This window comes from Chinchilla lanigera, unplaced genomic scaffold (assembly GCF_000276665.1).
Source record: "Chinchilla lanigera isolate Chin_1 unplaced genomic scaffold, ChiLan1.0 scaffold00053, whole genome shotgun sequence".
In the NCBI taxonomy this organism is placed as follows: domain Eukaryota; kingdom Metazoa; phylum Chordata; class Mammalia; order Rodentia; family Chinchillidae; genus Chinchilla; species Chinchilla lanigera.
The window spans coordinates 2707377-2735375 of record NW_004955454.1 but is presented as its reverse complement, the minus strand read 5'-3'; the positions used below and the strand labels follow the sequence as shown (position 1 = coordinate 2735375).

General features: G+C 53.1%; 2 protein-coding genes across 8 annotated transcripts; one reads left to right on the top strand and one right to left on the bottom strand.

Annotated features, from left to right (window-relative positions):
- On the top strand, positions 1 to 27557 carry Oplah (5-oxoprolinase (ATP-hydrolysing)). Of its 6 annotated transcripts, none has more exons than XM_005395846.2 (27): positions 1 to 167; positions 17945 to 18168; positions 18243 to 18434; positions 18915 to 19014; positions 19094 to 19217; positions 19323 to 19518; positions 19598 to 19763; positions 19859 to 19997; positions 20080 to 20147; positions 20291 to 20556; positions 20709 to 20821; positions 20931 to 21101; positions 21304 to 21441; positions 21533 to 21671; positions 21810 to 21922; positions 22129 to 22280; positions 23095 to 23255; positions 23339 to 23440; positions 23520 to 23694; positions 25383 to 25567; positions 25671 to 25817; positions 25918 to 26052; positions 26197 to 26346; positions 26451 to 26608; positions 26678 to 26838; positions 26983 to 27080; positions 27373 to 27519. In XM_005395846.2, exons 2-27 carry the CDS (start codon positions 17998 to 18000, stop codon positions 27517 to 27519), a joined length of 3867 nt encoding a protein of 1288 aa, XP_005395903.1. In that variant the 5' UTR covers positions 1 to 167; positions 17945 to 17997. The 6 variants fall into 6 exon arrangements, with proteins under 6 accessions (XP_005395903.1, XP_005395900.1, XP_005395901.1 ...); XM_005395843.2 differs by lacking the exon at positions 1 to 167 and adding an exon at positions 13819 to 14332 and having other exon boundaries at positions 27373 to 27557; XM_005395844.2 differs by lacking the exon at positions 1 to 167 and adding an exon at positions 14384 to 14983.
- Exosc4 (exosome component 4) lies at positions 978 to 3068 on the bottom strand. Of its 2 annotated transcripts, none has more exons than XM_005395841.2 (3): positions 2796 to 3068; positions 1523 to 1729; positions 978 to 1386 (listed from the first exon to the last, which is right to left on the bottom strand). In XM_005395841.2, the coding sequence occupies exons 1-3, from the start codon at positions 2964 to 2966 to the stop codon at positions 1027 to 1029; spliced, it is 738 nt and encodes a 245-aa protein (XP_005395898.1). In that variant the 5' UTR covers positions 2967 to 3068; the 3' UTR covers positions 978 to 1026. The 2 variants fall into 2 exon arrangements, with proteins under 2 accessions (XP_005395898.1, XP_005395899.1); XM_005395842.2 differs by lacking the exon at positions 2796 to 3068 and adding an exon at positions 2029 to 2280.
- Positions 27558 to 27999: the final 442 nt, after the last annotated feature.

Sequence of the window (27999 nt, the reverse complement as noted above, 5' to 3'; positions counted from 1 at the left end):
GGGACTGGGACCTGGGCTTCGCAGTGAATTGGGAGAGGCCTACGAGAGGGTAGTACCGCCCTCGCCAGAAGGGAGCGGTGAAGTTGCCAGCGCCCGGAATAGTAGGAGGCAGCAAGGAAACGCCGACTGAAATGCTGGCAGGCTTCAGACGACGGAGCACTGGGCAGGTGGGTGGAGCGCCGGCCCAGCCCTCGGAGCACGCATGCCTGCCTGAGGGCCTCCTGAACGGTTACGAGTGGGGGCAGAAGGGCCTTCGGTAAAGTGAGGCTCGAACATTGGAAGATCGTTTTTACGGATGTCAGCTACCAAAAAACGACAGTGGGTGCGGCCTAGTAGAGTCATCTGGGTTCTGGGCCCGGAACAAGGACCAGCAGGGTCAGATGTAACAGCCTGTAGCGAAGCTGCTTGTCGAACTGCGCGTCAAAAACGGGCTTCAGTACAGCTAAAGTGTGTGGAGCAGAAATCGGGGAGCATATTGTTCTTGTCCAGGCCAGGCCTCAGGTCTGAAGGCAGGAGGTGGATGGAGGGGTTTGCTTAAGAGGGTTCATGGTGGGCCAGGGGGAAGGTCTGAACTGAGAGGAGATGATCAGGTAAGAACAGGGGTCTGTTGTTGTTTTAAAGCAGAAAAGGCCCAGAGGGCTCCTAGGGGAAGAGGGAAATTAGCTCAACCTTTCGTCCTGCATCTTTATAATGGGTGCTCACAGCCAGCCAAGTTCTCCCTCAGTCGTGCTGAGGTAAGCATGGCAGGCTACTTTGTCTGAGGATGTGGCTCCTCATGGTCCAGGTTGCTCTTTCCACCCAGGGGCACCCTCCCCTTACTCCCCTCCTGGTTTCCTCTGCAAAGTTTGAATCCTGGGACTGCAAAGAGGCGTGTAGTTCATGTGAGAGGGCAGCACACCAGTCAAGCCCAGGAGACAGCACCAGGCCTGGCTCTGCTGGACTCTTGAGTCGCTCTGGAAGCACTGTACAGTGAGAGGTGTTGTGCAAAGAAGCAGGGCTTTATTCTGGACATGGGTGGCCATGTGATTAGTCCCCCAGCATGATAGAGGCTTCATGCACGTGCTGTCGGACCACACGGTCCAGCAGTGTGTGCACATCTCGGGCAGCCTGGGCAGCAGCTTCTAGCACCCACTCTAGGTGGTCCTCATGCAGCCGGGCGTCCATCTCAAGTAGTGCGATCTGGCCTGAGGCTGGCAGCAGGGCCAGGGCTAGCTGGGGACCACCAGCTGCTTCTTCCACATGGCTGAGGTCTGCCAGAGCTGTGCCGTCCACAAAGCCAGCTGAGCACGCACACACAAAGTCCCGCATGGGTATCCCAGCATCCAGTACTGCCAGCGTGGCTGCGTTCACACAAGCTGCGTAGGTCCCGCCATCTGCCTGCAGCACCTGCGGAGACACGCCCCCTCTCGGGAGGGGGGTGGGCATAAGTCTGTCAGATGTGCTATTCCACCTTCTATCACGCAGCTCCCCTGCTGCACTTCAGTTCCCTTCCTTCCCTGGTTGAGGGCTGCAGCTGGCATACCTGCACGTAGATGTCAATCTGGGAGCGTGGGTGCAGCTGTGTGAGGATGGCTGCCTCAAAGGTCTGGCGTAGTTGAAGGCCCATCTCACAGGACTTCCGGTCCCCATGTGGCCGTCGCTTGCGTTCACCTGTGCTGAAGGTTGCTGAACTATACTGACAGTTCACCAGGGCACGGTCAGGCAGGGCCCGAGACCGGGATCCTCGAATCTGGAAGAGAAAGGACAAATAAGCCGGCCAAGCTTACCTCTTCCAGCTCATAATCCCCGGTCCTCTGTGGTCCAAGCTGCCTTTCTCCCGTCCCTCCAGTCTCTCAGAGAAGGGCAGCTATTTTATCTCCAAAATATAGCTCAGGGGAGGGTCACTTGCCAGTCTGATTCACCATCACCTCTACCATGCGGGCCTCTGTCCACTGCTCGCTCCATTTCCTCCCACCCCATTCTCTATCTGGTGTGTCCGCACACATCAAGTCTGATTCTGCCTCACCTCCACACTCACATTCTACTTACCTTCCAAAGGTTTCCCATTATGTATATAATAAAATTCCAAATCCTTTTTTCTGGTCTACAAAGCCCTGGGTCCTCACTTCCCTGAAAACGCTTCAGCCTCATTTGTCATTATCACCCCTTTTCCCACCAGCAGTCGTTTTGCTCTGCAGAAATGTCATGCTTGTTTCTACCAGTGGCCTGTTGTTTTGTTTTGTTCTTTTGTCAGAGTCTAGCTGTGTAGTTCAGGCTGGCCTTGAATTCACAACGTAGCCCAGGGTGGCCTCCAACTTGAGGCAATCTTCCTGCCTCAACCTGCTGGGATTACAGGCAAGCCCCACCACGCCTGGCTTCTTCCACTTTTTAGAGCTGAGCTCGCAAACACGCACAGGCACCACACAAACATTTTTTAAATTTCTGCGCCGGCCAGGCCCTGTTACAGTGTTGACAACACAGCAGGGGGTTTTATTTAAAGGCCCCTTTTTCTGCAGGTTTATGATCCCGTGGGGCGGGGAGACAAACGACGAGAAAGTAAAACTGACGTTTGACGTGGTAGGTGCAGAAAAGCAAGGAAGGGTGTTGTAGTGGATCGCAGAGGCTCATCCAGACCGTGACCTGGGAGTTGAAAGGGGAGGAAACGAATGGTAGAGCCTGGCACGTCGAGGAACCGCAGAGAGAAGTACCGGGCCCACCCAGAGGTGCACTGTGAAGACCTTGGCGTTTACTCGGCCCTCAGCTGCGTAAACAGAGACGCTCCCCATGGCCCCGCGGCTCCCGCGCCGCACACTCGCCTCGTGCGGCCCATAGACCACGGCCAGCGCCTTGGTGTTGCCCTGCTCGATGTACGCCGAACCGTCCGCCTGCGCGAACACGCCCATCCGTGCCTGGATCTTGCGCAGCTCCCCTGCGCGCCGCCCATCTACCCGGTAGCCCTGGTCCGACAGGAGTTCCAGGCCCGCCATGCCACTCGTTCTGCTCTCTGCCTTCCAGAGAAGTCAGTTCCCGATGGCCCTAGTCGGCCAGATCTATTGCTCTCTGTTGGCCTGGTTCCTTCCGGTCCCGGAAGCTACCGTTTCCGGCGGTCCGGCCTCTTTCTGGGTCCGGGAAGCTACGGTTCCTGGCGGCTTCTGGCCGCTCGGAAGTACAGTTTCGGGTGGTCAGGCCACGGTCCGGTTTCAAGGAACTCCTATTCCCGGCGGTCCCCGGTCCTTGGGAGGTACAGGCTTTCGCCGCCCCGCTTCTCACTTCCGGGCTCGGGGAGTGAAGGCTGTTGCGCGAAGGCTTGTCAGCCTCGGGATTTCCCGGCTGCGTCTCTTCGCGCACCTTCGCGCGAGTCAATGAGCTTCTTCTTGGCCTCAGCGACCACGGGCAGGAGACGGCTGCCGCAGGTTAGATTTCGCCTAAACTGAGACGCATTTTCCTTTCTTTTTTTGGGACGGCCTTGAACTTTGTAGCCTAGATTGGCCTCTAACTGGTGGCCACCCTCCTGTCTCAACCTCCTAAGTGCTGGCATTATCCGGTTTGAGACTCATTTTTTTTTTCTTCTGGTTTTTATATATTTTTCAGCTTAAAAAATGGACATAATTTTTGGTTAAACAAACTTTTTTGTAGAGCGACTTTAATATTCTCTATTCTCTTGATTCTTCTCTCCGCAACTAATAAATGGACCTTCCCAGATTGTCTCATGTCCCCTGATTGCATACAGATCAGACGCAAGCTGGGCATGGTGGCTCAGGAGGCTTGCAAGTTGGAGGCCAGCCTGGACTAAACAGTGAAATCCGGTCCAGAAAAGAAAAAAATCCAGACCATACACAAATACATGCACTTACACACATACAGCCACAGGGTAGCTTTCGGAATTCTTGTGTATGTTTTGGTATGGGTGATTGAACCTTTGGTGTGTACATGCCAGGCGAGTACTTGTCTACCACTGAGCAACATCCTCAGCCCCTTCTAGATTTTTTTGTTTTTGTTTGTTTTATTTTGTTTTTTAAATTTTGAGTCAGGGTCTTGTTAAATTGCCGCAATTGGTCTCAAGTTGCAACCCTCTTGTCAGTTTTTCCCAGGTTGCTAGAATTACAGATATGTGTCACATGCCCAGCACAAGTTTTTGTTTTTAATGGGATCGCTTAATACCCACTTTTTGTGATTTTCAGAAAAAAAAAAAAAAAACAAACCCAAAAACTTAGAAACTCGGCATGGGGGCCAGAGATATAGCTCAGTGGCACAGTGCCTTCCTTGCAAACGCAAGGTCCTGAGTTCAATTCCCAGTACCAAAAAAAGAAACTGGGCATGGTGGCACATGCCTGTAATCCCAGTACTATGGGAGGTTGAGGGTGAAGGATCAAAAGTTTGAACCCAGCTGGGTACCTTATTAACTTAGTGAGACCTTGTCTCAAACAATAAAAAGGCTGAGTTATGTCTCAGTGTAAAGGGCCTGGGTTCAAGCTACACTACCAAACAACGAACTAAAACAACCCCAGCCACGCCCCAAAGAACCTTATGAAATTTCTCCAAATTGATTGCTTGATACCCATAGGGTGGATGTAGTAAGATGTATTCCTGCCACTGCCCCGTGTCCTGCTGGGTGGCTGGGGTTTTAAAATTCTAAGCTGGGCATGGTGGCCCCTGCCTGTAATTCCAGCACTTGGGAGGCTGAGGCAGGATGATAGCCATGAGTTTGAGGGCGGCTTGGGCCACATAATGAGTCTAAGGCCAGCCTAAACTTCATAGAGAGACCCTGTCTCAAAAAAAAAAAAAAAATTCTAGGAGTTGCTTAGGTTTGCCTAGATAGCTTGCACATAGTGGCTGGGGTTGCAGCCATTTAAAGGCTTCGTCACATCCTTGGTGATTGGTACGGGGTGTGGGCAGGACTGTCTGAGGCTGTCACACGCTTGCATTTGTCTTCTCCATGTGGCCTGGTTTCCTTGAAGCATGGCAGCTGATTTCCCAGGGTGAGCTTCTTGAGACAGCACAGAACAGTGAATATGCAGCCTTTGATCCAGCCTCCAAGTCATAGTTTAATTTCTCCTACATCTTGTGGGGCAAGGCAGTCACAAAGGTCTCCTCAGGATTAGAGGGAGGGGACTCAGACCCCATGCCTCATTGACTAGAGTGTCACCTTTATACTGTAAGAAAAGCAGGTAGATGGGGCATGCTGGTATGAGCTGGGCCATACAGTCTTCTGTAGGGAGCCTAAGGCTGGCAGTCACAATGACCCACAGAAGTTGTGATCTCCTTAAGGATGAGTGCGAGAGTTGTGAGCAAGCCATAGCTGCAGCTGGTTCAAGCCATGATGGGTCACCATCCTCTGCCAGTAACCATCTTGACCCTTCTACTCCAGCTCTGCAGCTGTCCCCATTCTTTTGTGTTGAGGTTGTCTTGTCTTGTCTTTACAGTATGTGCTTATATTACTAAGTTCTTCTGGGGAATTCTCATAGGTCCACTGCCCCCATTGTATGGTATGGGCCTTAGCAACTCAGAACAATCTGGGTAATATTAGTTTTTAGCCAAAGGAATCTAAAGTGAGCCAGTGGCAGCTGCTGCTTCCAGCTTAGTGAATCCTTGCTATGTCTCCTGAGGTAAATGTCTTCTACCCCCAGGACATGGCAGCATCTTGGGTTGAGGGTCTGGGGCCACTCCTTTACACTTTAGCTTCTCTGACCCCATATTCTAGCTATAGGGTATATAATGGATGGTCCCAGGTTTTGGGGGCCTAAAGCTTATATAAATTTGGGGGGCTGTCTTAGGGATGCCAGGACCACCCTTGGCTTCAGTGATTTGCTGGGAGGACTTAATAGAACTCAGCATATAGGTACTCATGGCTAAGACTTATTACTAAGAAAATAAATAAATAAAAATAAGCCAAAGGCAAAGGTTCATGGGATGAAGTCCAAAGAAAGTCAAGTGCAAGCTTCCAGAGCCCTCTCCCTGGGGACTCAGACAGGACAAAGGTAGCATGGGTGTGGTGCTCTCTAGCAAAGGATAGAGACTTTCTGCCTGGGTTTTTTTTTTTTTTTTTTAAATGGCATACAACCTGCACTGGCACCTTCTTGTAGGTACCCAGATTCCTGACTCCCAGAAAAAAAGGAAGTATTCAGCATAAGCCATATTTATTTGCATAGATAGTTTAGACATATTGTGCCACTATTACTAGATAGTGGGAATCATGCCAAAACTATGTTCTTTACCCCAGCCAGCTCTGCAGATTTGCCTATTGAAGGAGAGCAGTCTTTGGCCTGATGTGTTAATTCTGTTCTTCAAGGAGAGAAAACAAACATATATATACAGAATTAAATGAATACAGTAGGAAGATACATCCTAACATGTAACAAAACTTTCAAAAGATGGCAAATACCACAAACATAACAAAATTCAGAAAACGAATATACTGTTAGGTAACTGCCTAACATATAATTAATCCCAACATGTTTTCTCTGCGTTTTTTGGAGGCATACCCTCTGAAAATGACAATGTTTTTCTAATGTTACTATCTATAGAAGGTAGTTTTTCCTCCTAAAATGTTTGATCAAAATTTATTTTTATTCTTATAATTTTGATAAATTGCTTTTAGGGAGCAACTCCTTCAGGTAATATCCTGTAATTTTTTTTTCCTCCAAGATAGTGTCTCACTGAACTAACTGGCTATGAGCCTCAGGATGGCCTTGAGCTCATGATCCTCCTTCCTCAGTCTGCTTAGTGCTAGGAATATCCTGTAACCTTTTAGGACTTGGTTAAATTTGAGGAAACCACTATCAGACTTCTTTCACATGAATCATTATTTAAGGGCCCTTTGGGCTTTCTTTTTTGTGGTACTGTGTTGGGAACTGAACTGAGCTTGGCATTGAATTATATCTTCAGCATCCCCACCTCACTCCCTTTTTGTGATACCAGGGATTGAACCCAGGGTTTTCATACTGAGCTATATTCCCAGTCTCCTCCCCGCTTTTAACTTTTATTTTGAGGCAGGGCCTCTTTAAATCACTCAATTACCCAGGCTGGCCTTGAACTTGATATCCTCCTGCCTCAGTCTCCCAGAATGCTGGGATTATAGGCATATATCACCATGCTTGGCTTGTGCATGATCTGTATGTAGTCAGGTAACATGAAGAAAACCTAGAAGGACCATTTATCAGGTTACAGCCCATCCCTTCCACCATGCCACTCTGCATAAGCAAAGCTTTGACATCTTTGCTGAGTCCAAAATCTGAGCACCCTAAAGGCAGTTACTCTTGCCTGTCCTTTTCCTGTACAAGAGTCACTTGCTCTACTTCTTTCATTTGTTATTTTTGGTTGAAAACTGGATACTTTAGATATTTTTTTTTCCAGTACCAGGAACTGAACCCAGGGCATTTGCATTGACTTACACTCCCAGCCTGTTTTTTTTTTTTTGGCGGTACTGGGGATTGAACTCAGGACCTTGCACTTGCCAGGCAGGCGCTTATGCTACTGAGCTATATCCCCAGCCCCAAGCCTGTTTTATTTTTGAGACAGGGTTTCATTAAAGTTGCTGAGTTTCTCAGGTGGGACTCAAACTTGCCACCCTCCTGCCCCAGCCTTCCAGAGTGCTGGGATTAGGAGTGTGTACCACCACACCTGGCTAGATGATATCTCAGCAATTTTGCATTATGCTTAGCCCATCTTTCTTGGACTCATTTAGTGGCTATCTGGGTCAGCTTTGTGAAGTCTGGTCCCCCTCTCCCTCCAGTATATGGCTTCTAATGTCACTGCTTGATTTCAGCCCTAGGTCCTGGTTTCCTAGAAGTTGCAGCTGAGGGAGTACAGTTTAGCGTTGGGACACAGATTGTCCAAAGGTTGTGTTTAAACTCCCCAAACCAATGAGGCTCCCATCTTTTGCCAAGGATCTATGTGATAGGAGTGTGTTCCAATCTGCCTCATGTGCAGCCAGTGTTGGCTGAATGATGTCTAGGTTCAAACTCCTGAAGCCTGTGGTCATAAGTAGAGCTTTTCTGAGATGGTTGGATATAGAGTGTGTGATGCTGGGATTAAGGATGTGCCCCACCCTGGGTGTGAGTGTTACTTAAGGGCGGGTAGCCTGGATAAAACATAAGGGACAGAAAGAGGGCTGCTGTTGTTGCTTGTGGCTTGCTGCTTGCTCCCTTGCTGCCTTCTGCCTGCCATGAAGTGTTTTTCCTCTGCGATGGCCCTCTCCCATGCCACCCTGCCTTGGAGCCAACCAAGGCATGAACTGAAACCTCTACAAATTATGAGCCAAATAAATCTTCCCTCCTTTAACTTTGGGCTTCAGGTATTTTGTCTCAGCAGTGAGAAAAAAGTAACCAAGATAGGTAGAAAGGAGATGAGGAAATTTTCATTTTGAAGAAACTAATTTTGAGGAAGCTGTAGAAAACTGAAGCTTCAATACAGAGTTACCCAAGGTCATGTTGTCTTTCACCCCAGGCCTTTTTCCTCCTAGGCTCCTCACTCCTAAATCTCTTAAGAGTCTTAAAGATATAAGAAGTCTGGAGCTGGCCGTGTAATCCCAGCACTTGGGAGGCTGAGGCAGGAGGATTGTTCTGAGTTCGAGGCCAGCCTGGGCTACAAAGTGAGTTCAAGACCAACCTGAACTGCATAGTGAGATCCTGTCTCAAAAAGGGAAAAAAAAATTTGTAAATTTGTCCTGTGCTTTTCTACCAATACTTTAAATCCATGAATTCCAAAGACTTCCTCTCTCCAAAAAATAGTACTATTAATTGGGTGTCATATCTCTAAACTTGAAACACAAACAAATACTTTGTATTTTATTCTAGTTGATAAAGTCAGTTTTTGCTTTAGCCCACCCATGGGCAACCTAACCTTAAGGCAGTAGACACCAGGTAAAAAATAAGTAACTAGAAAAAATCCTAGCTCATGCATTTTCAGCATACCCCAAGACCACATAAGCACCCCCAACCCTGACCATAGTGGGCCTCATCTCTCAAGCACCTGTACACTCTTTCTGAGTGGATACTTCTTTGATTCTGCTTAATCTGCCTGTGCCTCTCACTGATGCATTCTGAAATGCTTTTCTGTGATAATATGTCAAGAACCTGCCTGGGGCAAGTTGAAGTCCCCATCTTCCCTTTAAGGGGACCTCTCTGGACCCCATCTAGTGATAGTTTCAGATGTTTTCTTGGCATATTCTTCACTTTAGGGTTGTGGAGGCTAGAAGGCTGTTAGGCTTAGTGACGTGTCCCAAAGGTTTTATCTGATATCATGAAGCTATCAGGTCAGGTACAAAAGCTGATAGTGTTACTGTGGGTGATGGGGTCTGGGACAGGTTTCCAGCGTCTTGTGCACAACGAACAAAGAATTGGATGTTGCCCACAATGGTAAGAAAAAAGCAGCTAAGTTTAATGAATTCTGTGCCAGAAAGGAAAAAGGGCTTGAGCAGAAAATGAAATGGGATGAGCCGAAAGGAAAAATGGTATGAGTGCGGAATATACTAGGCTTAAGAATTTGAAATGTACACCAAGCCTAAGATGCCTCCCCCACTGTGTCTTTCTGAGTCTGATTGACAGTGTGATTGACAGGGTGCTGAATCAGGTCAACTGTATCCACTGTCAATGTCCTCTCCCACAATTCACTGTTATAATTGGATGCATGAGATGCAGTGTGTATGTATGAATCTTTAACAAGTTTTAAGTGAAAAAAGGTCATTGTAGGTTATGCAGGGAGGTCTCCCATGCAAACACTCTGGTTTGACATTTTGGAAATTCCAGGGGTCTTCGTTATTCTTATTTCTGCCTCTAGATAGCTAGCTTTAGGACAAATATAGTGGTGGGGTGGCCCTGGGATGTTGCCCAGGTTTTAGGGAGTGGAGGGGTAGTGGTCCCATGGCCCCTAATTGTACTACTTATATTCATAGTAAGTAGCTATTGAAAGGTACTAAAGATAGGCCAAGGTAACTTTGGCTCTTAATATGTAACATTCCATTTCTTCATAGTCACTGTTCTAGTCAACCAAAGACAAACTATCTGTGGGCTCTTCAACAGAGATGTGGCTTTTCCCAGAACCTCAGCATGCCACTACGGTGTCAGTAGTGGCCTTTTTCCTGTGCTGGGCCTGTTAAACTCAAGCTCTTCTGCCCCTTCCCTTGTGGCTACTGATTCAGGTGCTAAGGGCTTTGCACTAAGTTTCTGTTGTCTTCTGGTGCCTTTAGGCCTGTGCCTGTCCACCCTCGCCTTCCTGATAAAGCCTCTGGAGCTCCAGGTGCAGTTGCAGGATGGTAGGCCTTGTTGCTCAGTTTATCCTTCCCAAAGTGGAAATTCTGCCCACCACTGGGACAAAGCTGGGGCCAAGACTTGTAGGTCTTGCACAGGTGCTTCTTGCTTTGCTAAATGCCCTTTGGTCAGCACCCTGAGCAAGAGAGTCACCCAGCTGCCCTGCATCTTGCCCTTGCCAAGGCTTTCAAGGTCACCGCTGCAGGCTTACTATCATTCCTCCCAGCAAAGGTGGGACACGGGCTCCACCTGCTGGGTTAGAGAAGCAAATGCAGGAAGGGCGATAGTGATATTGGCGGCATCTGTGCCCCAGCAGTAGGCCACTGCCCATCTCCTCTGGAAAGCAGGGAGGGGCAGCTTCTGCCAGCAGGGCAGGCTCAAGTAAGTTTGTGGTGTGGGATTCAGGTGTGTCTATCTCAAGTTTCCATCTGAGGTCTGAAGGCCAGATGTTGCCTTACAAGAGCTACACATACTACTACATGGCAACTCTGCAGCCAGGCCCTGAGCCCCTCTAACCTGCCTTGAAGATTACCACATACAGTGGTACAAGCTGGACGCCTGGGTGCAGCATGCACGGAGAAAATTCAGTTTGAATTACTGTCTGATATTACTTCCTTTCAGCCTGAAGATTTCAACCTCAGACCCCCCCCCACCGTGTATGTGTGTGTGTGTGTGTGTGTGTGTGTGTGTGTGTGTGTCGGGGGAGCTACTAGGATTGAACCCAGGGCCGTCACACTGAACTACATGCCCAACTCAGGTATTATTTCTAGAGACAGAGTCTTGCTAAATTCCCTGGGCTGGGCTTGAACTTGTGATCTTCCTGCTTCAGTCTCTCAGAATGCTGGGTTTACAGGGGTGTGCCACCACACCAGGCCAGAACTCTCTTTTATAAAGTATACTAACAAGAAATTTTCTGCTTTATTTACCTTGTACTGTCTATTTTGCCTTCATTTTCAAAGCAGTTTTTGTGGGGTGGGGGCTATGGCTATGGCTCAGTGGTAGATCCCGGGCACTATGGGGGGTGGGTGAGAAGAGCAAGGTTTGGTGGTGTCTGCTTGTAGTCCCAACTGCTCAGGAGACTGAGGCAGAAGGACTGCTGTAGCCTAAGAGTTTGAGTGTAAACCTAGTCAACATAGTGCAACTCTGTCTCTAAGAAATAAAATAATTTTTCTTTTTGAGGAAAGGTCTCATTGTGTAGTGCATGCTGGCCTTGAACTTGCTTATGTAGCCCAGGCTGGTCTCAAACTCATGGCCAGCTTCCTGCCTCAGCCTCCCAATTACTGTGATTATAGGCATGTGCCACCATACCTGGAAAAATAATTTTTATACATTTTTAAAAAGAGAAAAAAAAGAGAGTTTTCCTGCACATGGAAAAATTGACATCTTTTTCTTACATCGAGTATGTGATACTGGTTTCTTCTGGTTTGTACTCTTGCTTTGGAGGAGCCAGGTACTGATCTTCCTGGGGTCTCTTACATGTGATGTCTTTTTCTCTGGTCCCCCTCAAGGATTTCTTGTTGAAGACAAGGATGTCAGTATTTGGGTTGTGGTGTGTCAGCTGTTAGAGGTGGTCCTGTCCTCACCTTGTGACATCTCCAGCAAATGAGCAGCTCCCTTGCAGGGACTTTATCTTGTCTTGACACTCATCAGCAGGAAGAGACCTGTCCTCACTGGCTGAGATCAGGCCCACCAAGATGGTCTCCTGTTATTCCTTGGCTCTGGCAATAACCTAACCTATCTGTGGGAGTAAAGTCCATTATCTTCACAGTCCTGGTGGGTGGGCAGAGTATATGTGTGTGCTTGGGAAGCCTTGAGGACCTTCTTGCAATTCACCTACCTCCAGCTGTCAGATCTATTGTGGACACTGACTCACTGAGTCTGTTATTCTCTTTTGTTTGTTTGTTTGTTTTTGTTTTTGTCTTTTTGAGACAGGGTCTCATTATGCAGTTCAGGATAGCCCCGAACTCGCAACTATCCTTCTGCCTCAGCCTCCCAAGTGCTGGGATTACAGGTGTGCACCACCACACCTGGCTGAGCCTATCATTCTTTTAGGACAAAATACTCTACCTTCCTTGGGACTGGAGTTATTTCCTAAATATAGGAATTATTTAAATTGTCATTACTGTACTTCCAGGAGGGTAACAGCACGCAAACCTGCAGTGCGACTCTTTTATCAATGCCTCTCCACCCCTGGTCATCACAGTGAGGGCTCCTTGCCTGGGTTTCCTGTGCCCTGGAAGGGACATAAAAATCCCAAGAAAACTCATAAATTAACAAGTAGAAACTCCACTTACCAAGCAAGAACAAAAGGAAATGGTAATGTGAAATAAGTGATAATTACTAATGGAATATAAGAACACAAAACTAAAACTGAGTGCACAGAATTATCCCACTAATAGATTGGAGCCAGCTGTGGTATCACACACCTATAATCCCAGCACTTGGAGGTTGAGGATTACGAGTTTGAGGCCAGGCTGGGTTACAAAGCAAGACCCATTTCATCCCCTACCAGCACCACCAAAAAACAAACTGGGTGAAAGAAGGTCCCCTGTGACCCTCACACTCGGTGTAGGCTGAGGCTGGAGGTTTGCAAGCTGGAGCCTAGCCAACTTAGCAGCTGTTACGGTTTGTGTTTGGATGTCACCACAAAGCCTCAAGCAGTCATGGGGCAGGATTCTAGAGTTTATGATTGATTCATGGGTGTGAGTGCTACACCGGCCCTGGGGCAGGTAGTTTGCATACAGTGTAAGGAAGGGAAAGAAGCTGCTTGCTGCTCTTCCCTTTTTGCTCAGGTTGCTTTTGCTGTTTTCTGCCACCATGGACTGTTGCCCTCTGCCATGTGCCACTCTGTCTTGGAGCCAGCCACGTATGGACTGAAACCTCCACAAATTGTGAGCTAAATAAACCTGTCCTTCCTTAATTTGGGGCATCAGGTATTTTGTCTCAGCAATGAGAGAAAAGTAAACAAGACAGCAGCCAAGCAACACCTTGTCTCATAAGTAAATAAATAGGGCTGGGGATTTAAAAACATAAAAAAAAAAAAAAAAGGACCTAAAATGCAAACCATTGTTGCCCTTGGGGCGGGTCCTCCTGCCTAGGGAACCTCCTGTCCTCGTGCCTAGGTATTCAGCCTTCGTGGGGCGGGGGGGCGCTCCCTGATGCCTTTCTCCCTACCCACTTCTTTCATAGTGGCCTGAGTGGAGTGCCTCCTCCCAGGCACCTGCCCACCTGCTGGGTTTTCCATGTGACGTTGTCATGACCCATACCACCCAACATCCTTGCAGCCTTATCAGTACTTCTAGGCCCTTCCATATACCCTAATGTGCCCATTGGCTCAACCAGCCTTGGACACTGTCCTGCCCTGGTTGCTACTGTCCTATGTCACTGGGCCAAAAACATCTCTACCTGTAGTTCAGGTCTACTGTGCACCCTCCCTGACCCCCTTTTGATGCCGCACAACTGTGATGGCCCAGAGACCATGCCCATTTGCCTAGATCCATGTTGCCATAGAGGCTAACAGCCTGGCCAGTGGCCAGTGGGTGGCCAAGTGAATGGGTGGGGGTGAATGCCTGAATCCACATTCTTCCCCTAGTGACACACCCAGGCCTGGCTGGGACAAAGAAGCTTCCATTTTTCAGAAAGAGCTTCCTGGAGGCAGCCAGCAGCCTGGGGCAAGGCTGGACACTTCTGGTGATGAGGGGCTGAAGATCAGAGGTCAGAGGTCAGCCTAGTTCTGCTTAGGGCCGTTAGGATGGCTGGCCCTGAAGCTGTGGAATGTCAGGACTGGGCCGGCTGCTGACCTCACAATGCAAGGTCTGCTGTCCCTGGCTGGCTGCTAGTTGCCAGCCTGCCGCATGTCCTGCTGCTGGGCATGTCCCTCCTCAGCAGCTATGAGGGCCTGCGGCAAGAGATCCAGCGGCTGGCACAGGAGAATGAAGAACTGCGGCGGCTGGTGCAGCTCATCCAAGAGAACCAGGAGCTGAAGATGGTCCTCAGGAGCAGGGGCAGTAGCTTAGGCTTCTGTAGCTCAAGCTTCTTGGCCAATGTGGCTGCCAGTCCCCGGACGATCAGGCGCAGAACAATCAAATTCAAGGATGCTGAGAAAGGTGAGTAGTAGCATGGCTCAGATGCCAGGCAAAAGCACCTGCCATTCAGAGTGCAACTTGTGCACTGGTGGAAGGTGGAGGGCTATGAAGCAAGGCCAAGGAAAAGGGTGGAGTGGGGGCTCTTTCAGGAAGTACACTAAATAGGAAGGAGGTAATATCTCTTAGAAAATGACATCTGAGCAGAGCTGGAGCAAAATGAGACACCAGGTGGTAGGGACCACTTTCCAGACCAGTAGTCAGTGCAAAGGTCCTGAGGTGGTAGCAAGTTTGCTGTAAGACCAGCATTCTGATGCAGAAGACAGAAGGGACCAGGAGGGCCCTGCAGGCCAGAAGGACCTGAGGGCAGACTCTGTTATCCTGTGTTGTCTGGGCTTCCTGAATTGGTGAGGGGAGGAAATAGCCCTACTTGGCCAGAGTAGGGCTGAGAACATGGTCAGGCTCTGAATATATAATTTGAAAGTAGAAGTAACAGGACTTCCAGCAGTCTGGCATGTGCCAGATGAGAAAGAGGTGACTTTGGCTCCAGTGCTGGAAGAGGGAGCCACTCCTGGAATGGCATACTCGGAGGCAGACCTGGGATTTCAAGAGAATAGATGCTGTGTTTTGGGAAGGTCTGGCCAGGCAGAGCAAAGGGGAGACTCAAATGGGCAGGTAAGTGGGTCCTATAAGGCCTCACACTGTCTTTCATCCCTGCTGTGGGACTGTGTGACATTACCAAGAGGGAACCTGAAACCATGAAGGGACCACCAGGCATGCCAGGAAGTGGCAAAGTAGGGCAGGTGGCAAGATGCTCCCAGGAGGTAGGAGTAGAGAGCAGGTAGGAGGTGGGGGGCTGCCAGAGGGGACCAAGAACTGATGTTTTGGGCCTTTGTCAGTCTGTCCTAGAGCATCTCTAGTGGAGAAGGGTCAGGAGAAGCCTGGGAGGTAAGAGGAACAGGGGGTTGGAGACCTCGAGGGGCATCTCCAATGGGGGCAGAGCAGCTGTGTGCTGCTGAAGGGGTGGTGGGGACAGGGCCCTTAGAGGATATGTTTGTGGGCTTACAGAAGCTAATCCCTGGGGTGAAAACAGAGGTGGGTGGGGCTGCGGTAACACCTCTGGGCTGTGAGAGTACTTGAGGTAAGGGCATAGGCAGGCAGCTTGGCTGAGTGCAAGGCAGCAGATGGCAGTGGCTGTGGGTGAGGCCGAGTAACTTCTGAATGGTCATGGACTGAGGGGAGGCAGTATTGGGGCTGGGTGGGAATGAAAGGGTAGGCACCTCCCAAGGGGGTGGGCAGTGGGTGGGAAGCTATGAGGCCTGTGCTAGGGGACTGCAGCTGCTTCCCACAGCTGCTCAGGGCTGCAGCATGAACTTCAGCGTCCTGACTGCACTGTGATGGTTCCGGCCCTCGCCAGACACAAGGGTGGCAAAGCAGTAGAGAGGCTGGTGAGGGGCACTGCCCTTTGATAGGGGATCATCTGGAAGCAGCCGCCTCCCCTTTCACAGAAAAGTGGAATCTGTGTGTCTGCTGCTGGGTCTAGTACCTGACTGGGGCCGGGGGCTAGAGGCCACTTTGCTTGGCCCAAGAAGGGCTAGAGAGTAGGGGAACCCAGTGAAAAGACCTGGGGAGGGGACAGGTCATAGGAGTAGCCAAAAGTAGCCACCAGGCAAGATTGAAAGGTCAGATGCCGCAGCTTACTGAGTTAGAGCTCTTCCATCTTTCTTGTGGCAACTTGGACTGGGCAGTGGGTCCAGTGCCTTCTGAACCCTGTCTTCCTTTGCCCATCCTTTAATCTCTCATCACTTGGAAAAGGACACCTAGGCTTCCGGGAGGAAACTGGGGAGCTCTGTTGCAGCTTGGGGTGCTGCCCACAGCTTGCTTCTCTAACCCTAACACACAGCCAGCCCACTCCATCCAGGCCTTGTAGGCCCAAGCAGTTCTTGAAGGCCACCAGGAACCATGGGAGAGGTGGGCTGTGGTTTGTCCCCGCCTGCCTGCATCAGGCTGGCACACTAGGTGAGGCTGCTGGGCTCAGCTGACCACTCAGGTCTCAGCAGCTGCTCCTCTGGGGCTACCTCTCAGCAGCTGAGTGTCCCAACCTGCCCCACTTGTTTAGAGCCCCAGGCTCCTCCCCACCAGTGTCCAAGTGGCTCACATCCCAGGGCTCTGCCTGGAGCTAATATCAGATGCTGCCTCTGCCCACCTTGTAAATCCCCTTGCCCATAAAAGACTTCCTTGATAGTGTCACAGTAAGCCTAGGGAGCTGACCTAGCATTGGGACAAGAGGGTCAGCCAGCCCATTACAGGAGGACCTGTTTTCCTGGACATAATCCCTTTAGAGTAACAGCAAAGAGCCAACTAGATTGGAAACCAGCCCCGACCTCTACTGACCTCACTTGCAGTCCTTGCCTGGGAGCCACCTCCATCCACCTCTCTGTCCCTCACCCTGTCCTTACAGTGCTATCCTCTGGCCTGGGTGTGTGTGCGGGATCAGCAATAGGTGTGTGGGGTGGGGTGTCTCACCCCAGGGAGGTTGGGACATCTCAGCTTGTTGTGTTACTATTGCCACTTTGCCACTCTCCACTCGCCACAGCTCTCTGGCTTCAGAGCAGTTGGAGGAGCCCGCATGGTGGTGCATGCCTGTAATCCTAGCACCCAGGAGGCTGAGGCAGGAGGATCGTTGAGAGTTCGAGGCCAGCCTGGGCTACAAAGTGAGCTCAAGGCCAGCCTGAACTGCATAGCGAGACCCTGTCTCAAAAAGACAAACAGCAACAACAAACAAAAACAGAGCAGTGGGAGGGAGCATGTAGGGGCTGTTTTTTCTTGGGGGCAAACAGTTTCCCTGGGCATGGAGAGGTTGGTGTCAAGCACATATACTGGGCAGCACAGTGGCAGAGCCAAGGTGCCCTTGAGCCCTGCTTGGCTCTCAGCCCTGCAGTGCTAGGGTTGCTCCTAGCGGTTGAGCTGGAGTAGCTGGGTCAGGCCCGGGACTTCGGACTTACGCAACTAACCGAGCAACTAACCGAGCGGGCCAGTGCACGGGCCGTCCACGGGGGCGGGCCCCGCAGGCCCCTCCCCGGGGTGGGGGCAGGGCCAGCGGGAGCACGGAGCTTCAGGAACAAACCCAGGCCACCTGGAGCAGATCCTCAAGGTGGGCCCTGTGCAGGGATCCTGCCCTTTGCGCCAGCGCCTTACCCACTCCTCAGGCTGAGCTCCAGGACTGCGGGCTTGGCCCTGCTCCACCCCTTTGTTGCACAAGCTCGGCTTGGTGCCTAGAACTGGTAAGGCCCAGGCAGGGAAGGCTGAGGGAAGCGAGAAGCGGGGGCTTCTCTCACTACCCACCCCAGTCCAGATACTCTTCATACCAAAAGAGCTTGGTCCCCCACCCAAGAGCTCCAGGGGCCAGTGGCATCTCCTTCTCTACTCCAAGTGTTGGCTTTCCTGCCAGCCAGAACTCCGAGCATGGAGGTGGGGAGGCGGGGTGCTGGGCTAGTCAGCTGGAGTCTGGCTCTGCTTGGAGCTGAGCTGGTTCTTATAGCTCTAGCTCCGCTGGGCCCAAGTGGAGCCTCTGATTGGTGATCAGCCCCACATAGGCGTGACCCAGGCCTCCCACTGACAGCTTTCTCTGTCCAGTTCTCCCAGGGCTACCAGTTGAGGGACCACTGTTAGCCACCAGCCGCACCATCATGGGTAGCCCAGAGGGCCGCTTCCATTTCGCCATTGACCGTGGCGGCACCTTCACGGACGTCTTTGCCCAGTGCCCAGGAGGGCGTGTGCGAGTGTTGAAGCTGCTCTCGGAGGACCCTGCCAACTATGCAGATGCTCCAACAGAGGGCATCCGCCGCATCCTGGAACAGGTGGGCCTGGGCAGAGGAAAAGGGTCTGGCAGGGAGCTTGGCTTGGGGCCTGATGCTGACTGTGTGGTCCCCAGGAAGGGGGAATTCTTTTGCCCCGGGACCAACCCCTGGACACCAGTCGCATTGCCAGCATCCGGATGGGCACCACTGTAGCCACCAATGCCCTGCTGGAGCGAAAAGGGGAACGGGTTGCCCTGCTGGTGACACATGGTTTCCGAGACCTCCTGCACATTGGTACCCAGGCTCGCTCAGACCTCTTTGACCTGGTGAGCACTCCCATGGCAGCAGGGTGCTGGGGGGTGTGGCTTATACACCCAGGGTTGCTGTGACAGGCGGGGGGGGGGAGGCAATTGGTGGGAGGCCTATTGATAGTCCAAGTCCACACTAGTGGACAGGAGTTTCTGGGCACTGCCAACTGGACTTTGTCCTCTAACCCTCAGAGTAGGCTCCTGGTACCCTGTCCTACCAGTACCATACCCTGTTCTGGACCTTGCCAGCCCTGTTGAGGGTTAGGGGTGGAACCTACATCCATGTTGGGTCCAGAAGAAGCAGCCTGTGTGGGGGCAGGGGAGTTGGCCACTCTCCACTCAGATGCCCCCCTGGGTAATCATTGCTGGGCCTACCTGTCTCCTGGGCCTGTCTGCTGGCTTGTTGGGACATATTCCCTTGCCTGCACTGCCCTACCTACACAGGACCCTGAAAGGACCCTCAGACCTGGGTCTCCCTGAGCCTCTGCCTGCCCCCAGGCTGTGCCCATGCCAGAGGTCCTGTATGAAGAGGTACTGGAGGTGGAAGAACGTGTCGTGCTATACCGTGGCGAGCCAAGTACTGGGTCACCTGTCAAAGGTGTGGGTGCTGCCTTTGGCAGTGGGGTCTAGGGTGGGCAGATCTTGGCGACCTTTGACCGAGGGTCATGGGCTTGCAGGATGTACAGGGGACCTGCTTGAGGTGCAGCAGCCTGTGAACTTGGGGTCCCTGCGTGGGAAGCTGGAAGGGCTCCTGTCCCGGGGCATCCGGAGCCTGGCTGTGGTGCTCATGCACTCCTACACGTGAGCGGGGGTCATGATGTGGGTAGAGGGGCAAAGGCCTGGAGTAGGGGTAGTGGGGCATAGGGCCTCAGTGGGAGGTTCAGTGCCCCTGGGTGTTTATTATAGGTGGGCCCAGCATGAGCGGCAGGTGGGCATGCTGGCTCGGGAGCTGGGCTTCACGCATGTGTCCCTTTCCTCGGAGACCATGCCAATGGTACGCATTGTTCCTCGGGGGCACACGGCCTGCGCAGATGCCTATCTTACACCCACCATCCAGCGCTACATTCAGAGCTTCCGCTCTGGCTTCCAGGGCCAGCTAAAGGTGAGACCCCTTGAACACCTCATTCCAGCCCTGCCCCTGTGTCTACTCAGTACCTCACTGCCCACCTGCCCCATCACAGGATGTACAGGTGCTCTTCATGCGCTCTGATGGCGGCTTAGCACCCATGGACGCCTTCAGCGGCTCTCGAGCTGTGCTTTCCGGTCCTGCTGGAGGTGTGGTTGGCTATTCAGCCACCACGTATCAGCTAGAGGGTGGTCAGCCTGTCATCGGCTTTGACATGGGAGGTATAAAGGCTGCATCGGGATCTGGGGGAGGCCCAGATGGGCAAAGCTGGGGATGTGGGTCTTTAGGTAACTCCCAGCATCCCATCCTGCTCCAGGCACGTCCACAGATGTGAGCCGCTATGCTGGGGAATTTGAGCATGTCTTTGAGGCCAGCACAGCTGGTGTCACTCTCCAGGCCCCACAGCTGGACATCAACACAGTAGCAGCTGGTGGGGGTTCGCGCCTCTTCTTTAGGTCAGTGCTTATCCCCTCACCTGGCCAAGATCCCCAGCTCTTCCTCCTGCCCCACTTCACTTGCAGTCCTCCATCTCCCAAGGTCTGGCCTCTTCGTGGTTGGGCCCGAGTCAGCAGGCGCCCATCCAGGCCCTGCCTGCTACCGCAAAGGTAAGAAAAGAGCTTATCTACCCCCATGGGCCTTGCCCTCTGTGCACTGCCCCAGGCCCTCCCAACCCCTTCAGCCCCGTCTCTACTGCCCATGCCTGGCCCCCTGCCTCCAGCCCCATCTCCACACTGTGCCTGCCTCCTAGGGGGCCCTGTGACAGTGACAGATGCTAATCTGGTTCTGGGTCGCCTGCTGCCTGCCTCCTTCCCCTGTATTTTTGGGCCGGGAGAGGACCAGCCACTGTCTCCTGAGGCCTCCCGAAAGGCCCTGGAGGGTGTGGCCACTGAGGTCAACAGCTTCCTGACCAATGGGCCCTGCCCGGCCTCCCCGCTGAGCCTGGAGGAGGTGGCCATGGGGTTTGTGCGTGTGGCCAACGAGGCCATGTGCCGGCCCATCCGCGCTCTCACACAGGTATACCAACTTTAGTCATCCTTGCTTGCCTGTCCCAGTCTAGCCCTGCCCCTTCCCCCATACCTTCCACTGAGTTGGCCCTGCAGGGGTGAGAAATCAGGGGCTGGACGGGGTGGAGTAAGACAGGTCACTGACCCCTCCCGGATCCCCAGGCACGAGGACATGACCCCTCAGCCCATGTGCTGGCCTGCTTCGGGGGAGCTGGTGGGCAGCATGCTTGCGCCATTGCCCGGGCCCTGGGCATGGACACTGTGCACATTCACAGGTGGGTCTGGGCATGGGTACACCGGTGGATGTGTATCCTGAACTGTGGGAGCTGGCTTTGGGAGATGCTCCTTCCCTGTTGCATCACCTTGTCCTCCCCATCTCCTCAGGCACAGTGGGCTGCTGTCAGCACTGGGGTTGGCCCTGGCTGATGTTGTGCATGAGGCACAGGAGCCCTGCTCGCTACCTTATGCACCAGAGACCTTTGTGCAGTTGGACCAGAGGCTGAGTCACCTGGAAGAGCAGTGTGTAGATGCCCTGCAGGCCCAGGGCTTCCCCAGGTGGGCTTCTGGGGCTGCTGGGCAAGGGGCACACATTATCCCTACCACAACCTTTGGGTTTACTGCCCAGCAACTTTCCACATGGTCCTGGGCCCTTCAGGGTAGTAATCAAGGAGGCTGTCCTTGATTACTGGAGCACCTGAGAAAGCAAGACAGGTGTCCTAAAGGACACCGAATGAATGCCTCTATTTGCCTACCATAGGTCTCAGATTAGCACTGAGAGCTTCCTGCACCTGCGCTACAAGGGCACTGACTGTGCCTTGATGGTATCTGCTCATCAGCATCCAGCCACAGCCCACTCACCTCGGGCTGGTGACTTTGGAGCAGCCTTCGTGGAAAGGTACCTAAGCCTCTTATCCTGGGAGCCTGGTGGGTGTCCTGCAGGTCTAGCTGCCTTGCCCTGATGGCTCCCTGGGGTGGGGGAGTTACAGGTACATGAGAGAGTTTGGCTTTGTCATCCCTGAACGGCCTGTGGTGGTTGACAATGTGCGGGTGAGGGGCACTGGCCGCAGTGGTCTTCAGCTGGAGGATGCCCCGAAAGCCCAGACTGGTCCTCCACGGTTGAACAAGGTTGGTGGCCTGGTCTGTGCTAGTCACCCACATCTGTGGGACGTGGGGTCAAATCTAGAAGGGGAGGCCAAGTCCTTCTGAGGGGTCACAAGGGAGGTGCTGGATCCAGGAGTCTGGCTCACCTCACACCCTCTGCAGGTGACACAGTGCTACTTTGAAGGGGGTTACCAGGAGACACCTGTGTACTTGCTAGGAGAGTTGAGCTATGGGCATCAGCTTCAGGGGCCCTGCCTCATCATTGACAGCAACAGGTAGGCTGAGGTTTGGCCAGGAAGAACTTTGAAGAGGTGAACTGTGGGGTCTCTTACGGGAGTTCTCTGGCTCAAGGGTGCAGGAGCCTAAGATACTCACAGATCCTAATATTGGGGTATCCCCTGGCTTGGGGGTGTGAGATCCCTGGTTGGGAGGGGGTCTTTCCTAGCTCCTTGCAGCCCCCTTGTGTACTGCCTACCCCTAGTACCATCCTTGTGGAGCCGGGTTGCCAGGCAGAAGTGATTGAGACAGGGGATATCCGCATCTCTGTGGGAGCTGAGGCCCCGAACACAGCGGGCACCAAGCTTGACCCCATCCAGCTGTCCATCTTCTCACACCGCTTCATGAGCATTGCTGGTAAGTGGCCATTGCTCTCCTCCCCACCGGCTAGGTGCTTGTGGCACAGGGGTTCTGCATACTGGACAGGTTAGGCACAGATGAGGCAGCTGACAGCATTGACTCCTCTCACATGGAGTGGGATAGGAGGTGTGTACCAAGGGAAAGCGTGACCAAGGGGAAGGAAAGGATTCCTACTGGTGTCAAGGCTAGTGGCCTTGGGCTTGGTGGGGTGGCAGGTGGGGTGGCACCACCTGCTGCAACAGCAGGCCTCAGGCAAGGCAGGAGCCCTCAGGTCCCTCATATCTAGGAACAGAAAACAGGCTTATGCAGTGAGTCCATCTGTTTGGGATTAGGCAAGGTGCTTTGGAGGGTTGGTGTCTGTGCCTAGAAACTAGGTTCTTGCTGTGCCAGGTAGGGCAGGGGGCAGAAGGGTGGCCCCAGGTTCTGGTTAGGAGCTGCAGGCAGGCTGGAGAGAAAGCTGGTGTCTTCCACAAAAAGCCAAGACTCACTGGCTGCAGCTTCACTGCCAGTGTAGACCTGATGCCACCTTGGCCTTCCCCAGGACCTGGGAAAAAGGGCTAGGAAGCTGGGCATGGTGGCGCATGCCTATAATCTCAGCACTTGGGAGGCTGAGGCAGGAGGATCATCGCGAGTTCGAGACCAGCGTGGGCTACAAAGTGAGCTCATGGTCAGCCTGAACTACATAGCGAGACCCTGTCTCAAAAAAAGAGAAAAGACTGCCAGGAGGCCATGTGGGTCTTGTTTCTCCCTTTTCTGGGGCCATGTAGTAGGTGATGGGGCCACTGAGTGCCTGGTTACTCTGTGCCCCCAGAACAGATGGGCCGCATCCTGCAGCGCACAGCCATTTCTACCAACATCAAAGAACGTCTTGACTTTTCCTGCGCCCTTTTTGGTCCTGATGGGGGGCTGGTCTCTAATGCCCCCCACATCCCTGTGCACCTGGGGGCCATGCAGGAGACTGTGCAGTTTCAGGTACAGTGCCCTCCCCACCTCCCGCTTGCCCTTGCCCCTGCCCCTGCTTCCTCTCTCCCACTGCACCTATCTCGTGTTTTTAGATCAAGCATTTGGGGGCTGACCTCCACCCTGGTGACGTGCTACTCAGCAACCACCCCAGTGCAGGGGGCAGCCATCTTCCAGACCTGACTGTCATCACGCCGGTGAGGGGTGCTGCCTGGGTACTTTTTGGTGGAGGAGCAAAGCTGGCTGACACAGCTGACCATTGGTTTCTACCACTAGGTGTTTTGGCCAGGTCAGACACAGCCTGTGTTCTATGTGGCCAGCCGAGGGCACCATGCAGACATTGGGGGAATTACACCAGGCTCCATGCCTCCCCACTCCACCACACTGCTACAGGAAGGTGCTGTCTTTCTGTCATTCAAGCTGGTCCAAGGAGGTGTCTTCCAAGAAGAGGGTGAGCAAGAGTGGGACCATGGTGGGGGCTTAGCGCACTGGGATGCATCATTGCTGCTGGCAGCAGGCTGGGCTGACTCTGAGATATAGCCCAGCCCAGGCGTATCCTGAGGCTCAGGGGAGACAGGTGGTAACCCTACCAGACAGTTGCAAATCATCTCTGAGACTAGAGGAGCTCATAATTCTACCTGGACCAGGAAGGCCTTCTGGGAATTGGTTCAGTGGGGGACTTGGCCAGGACACCTAAAGGGCAGAGTGTAGGAGGGAGAAGGACCTGTTTCAAGGTGGGTGGCTGTTACAGTCTACACTGGGGCTGAGGGCTGCACAGAGCAGGGTCAGGAGTAAGAGGCTTCAGGTCCTAGAATCTTCCGAGCCTGCACCTGGGTCTGAGTCCCAGGTCAGTGGAGCTGCTGTGAAGGACTTTCAGTGGGACCGTCAGTGTTCTGTCTGTATACCCACATGTAGAGGATGAGGGTCCCAGAGTGACCTGGAAGCCAGGGAGGAACTGTCCAATGTCCAACTCCAGCTGGAGTTGCCCTAAATGATGCTAAGCATTGAGCTGGGTGGAGGATGGGGTTTGCAGGCAGTGAGGGATCAAGTTTGGACAGCTGGGGGATGGAGGCCCTGCACCAGGCCGGCACAGAGCAGCTGCAGGAAGGAAAAGGCAGAACTGACCTGAGGTCACAGATGTGGGAGGCCAGAGAGGTGTCCCAGAGTGAGGGGAGGTGACGAAGGCAGGGAGGAGGGTGGGAGTAGAAGAACCACAGGCCACTGTCAGTGCAGTGAACACAAAATGATTGGCTTTGGTCATTAGGAGCTGGGGCAGGGGTGTAGATCATGGAGGGACAGTGCAAGCATGGAGCAGGGAGCACAGTGACCCTGAGGCCTCAGAGGACCATGACCCAGACTGGAGGGGAGTTAGTTTTCCCTAGGTGCAGAGTGGTCCTGGGAGCAAACCTGCACTGCTTTCCAGGGTGGAAGGGGAACTTCATTCAGATCTGGGAGTCCTGCAATATGAAGGGTAGGGCAGGGGCTGGGGATTTAGCTCAGCGGCAAAAGCGCCTGCCTGGCAAGCGCAAGGTCATGAGTTTGGTTCCCGGTACCGGAGAAAAACCTAAAAAAAAAAAAAAAAAAAAAAAAAAAAAAAAGGGTAGGGCACAAGCAGATGCCTGATAGTGTTTTTTTTTTTTTTTTGGGGGGGGGTTCCGGGAATCAAACTCAGGACCTTGCGCTTGCCAAGCAGGTGCTTGTGCCGCTGAGCTGTATCCCCGGCCCTCCTGATATTTTTTTGAAGGCCAGTGGTAGCAGTGACTGAGGGCAGGGCAAGTGGAAGATGTTAGGGAAATGGTTTTTCTCCTGGGAGAGGGGCACAGAGAAGGAAGGAGAGATGAAGGAGGGAGGGGAATTAGTTGAGGGATGAACCTGTGTTCCCCTTGCCCCCAGATACCTTCAGCTTCAGTGAGATCATTGGCAAAGCTGCCTGCCCAGGGTGACCTGGGATGTTGGGCCATGGGAAGAAGAAGGCTCAGCAGAAGGATGGAGGTGTTCAGGGCATCAAGTCAATAGGGGAGGTGGGGAGCCTGTGGAGGGCCAACATGGGGAGTTCCAGTGCCTGGGGGCTGTAGTGGCTGTGGAACAGGTAGCCCAGGATGTGGAGGGTGGCTCAGTGGTGACCTTTTGTCCATACAGCGGTGACGGAAGCCTTGCGGGCACCAGGCAAGATCTCTGGCTGTAGTGGAACTAGGAACCTGCATGACAACCTATCTGATCTCCGTGCCCAGGTGGCAGCCAACCAGAAGGGCATCCAGTTGGTTGGGGAGCTCATTGGGCAGTACGGTCTGGATGTGGTGCAGGCCTACATGGGCTATATCCAGGTAGGCCTGGGAACAAGTACATGGGGACCATGCTGAGCCTGTCTCAGGACAGCTGGGCCATCCTGAAAGTGGCATAGCTGCAGCGGATCCCTCTCCTTGCCAGGCAAATGCTGAGCTGGCAGTCCGTGACATGCTTCGGGCCTTTGGGACCTCCCGGCAGGCCCAGGGTCTGCCTCTGGAGATGTCTGCAGAAGACCACATGGACGATGGCTCACCCATCCGCCTCCGTGTGCAGATCAATCTGAGTCAGGTCAGGACTATTGGAGAGGCAGGGAGAGACGGTCTGACCTTACGGGCCTTTCTGGTTGCAGGGCTGCTGAGCTCTCCCCTTCTGCCCGTCTTCCTTGCAGGGCAGTGCTGTGTTTGACTTCAGTGGCACCGGGCCTGAGGTGTTTGGCAACCTCAATGCCCCTCGGGCCATAACGCTGTCCGCCCTTATCTACTGCTTGCGTTGTCTTGTGGGTAGTGACATCCCACTCAACCAGGTTCGGTGGTATATGTGGGAGGTCCCCACCAGGGCAAAATCACCCCAACTGACCAAGAGTGGGTGGAGACTAGTTTCTTCAGTGGCTGGAACCTGAGAGGGATCCAGTTCTAACTGCGCCTGGCTACCACCCCTCTGTACACAGGGCTGCCTGGCTCCTGTGCGTGTGGTGATTCCTCGAGGCTCCATCCTAGACCCATCTCCAGAGGCTGCAGTAGTGGGTGGCAATGTTCTCACATCACAGCGTGTAGTGGATGTCATTTTGAGGGCCTTTGGTGCCTGTGCAGCCTCCCAGGTATAGCTGGGTAGGGTGGTGGTAGTTCTGGGGCTGCTAGACTGGCTGGTGGTACCGGGAGTGTGCCCCACCCTAGCCAAGGACAGTAACTACTTCCTTGCCAGGGTTGCATGAACAACGTGACCCTGGGCAATGCCCACATGGGCTACTATGAAACAGTGGCTGGAGGCGCGGGTGCAGGACCCTGCTGGCATGGGCGCAGCGGTGTGCATAGCCATATGACCAACACGCGCATCACTGACCCAGAGATCCTGGAGAGCCGGTGAGCAGGATAAGGGGCGGGCAGCTGGGCAGGAGTGCAGCTGGCTGACCTGAGCCCCTGTCCGTGCAGGTACCCGGTCATCCTGCGGCGCTTCGAGCTGAGGCCAAACTCTGGGGGCCGAGGCCGCTTCCAGGGCGGTGATGGTGTCATCCGTGAGCTGCTCTTTCGTGAGGAAGCCCTGCTGTCTGTGCTGACTGAGCGCCGTGTGTTCAGGCCCTATGGCCTCCATGGTGGGTGGCTCCCGGCCCCTCCCTCTCTGTTTCTGTCCCAATCTGGGTTCCAAGCTCAACCTTATTGGGTCTACCCTCCCTGACTCCCCTACCTCCCCATTCCATTTCTCCCTGGACGCTCTTGCACTTTGCCTCCTGCTGCAGGGGGCGAGGCAGGTGCCAGTGGCCTAAACCTCCTGATCCGCAAGGATGGGCGCACAATGAATCTTGGTGCGAAGACGTCGGTGACTGTGTACCCTGGGGTAAGAGAGTCGCCTGCTGTTTTGCCTCCCCTCTTCAGCCTTTCTACTGAGTTGTATTCCCCAGCCCTTTGAGACTTGTTCTCACTAAGTCACTAAGTTGTCCAAACTTGCTGTGATCCTCCCACCTCAGTCTTCCAGAATGCTGAGATTACAGGTGTGTGCTACTGCACTGGCAGACTCTGATGTTTAAGAGGGCTACTCACTGGGCTTCTGAGGAGGTCCCGAGGAACAGATACTGCTTTGGCTGGGGGCAGAGGCCTGCCTACTCTGAACTTGTACCTGTTGCCCACAGGATGTATTCTGCCTTCATACCCCTGGTGGCGGGGGCTACGGGAACCCAGAAGACCCTGCCCCACCTCTCGGCTTGCCCCCACAATCCCCAGCCTTCTCCGAACGTGGCAGTGTCTATGAATACCGCCGGGCCCAGGAAGCTGTGTGAAGGCCCCTGCAATAAAGCTTTCCTTAAGTCTCCTAGTTCTGGGGTATGGCTGCTTCTGCACTGTGGTCTGTGTGCCCGGGTCAGGATGACACTGTGTGGTCCCCCAGGACAATACTGAACATCCCCTTCTACCTACTAGGGCAGGAGTCAGGTCGAGAGGTGGTCCCAAAGCTGGCAGACCTAGCCACCCTGAGCACTGGCACTTCCAGTGCATGAGGTAGTCCAGCCCCCCGAGGGATTAGCTGGGTGGTCTTCGCAGGGCTCCTGCCTGGTAGAGGTTGCTCCATGGCCCTGAGTTGTTTGGCTCCTAGAATTCCACTTGGCCTCTGTAGCATCCCCAGGAGCTTGAATATGTTGGGAATTAACCCTGTAAGGGGCTGAGGGTGGTGCAATCAGCAGGAGCTTCACAGAAGGGTCATCTCCAGCCTCTCACCCAGGTGTAGTATCAGGGCTCAGGGAACCAGCTGGCGGGGGACTTGG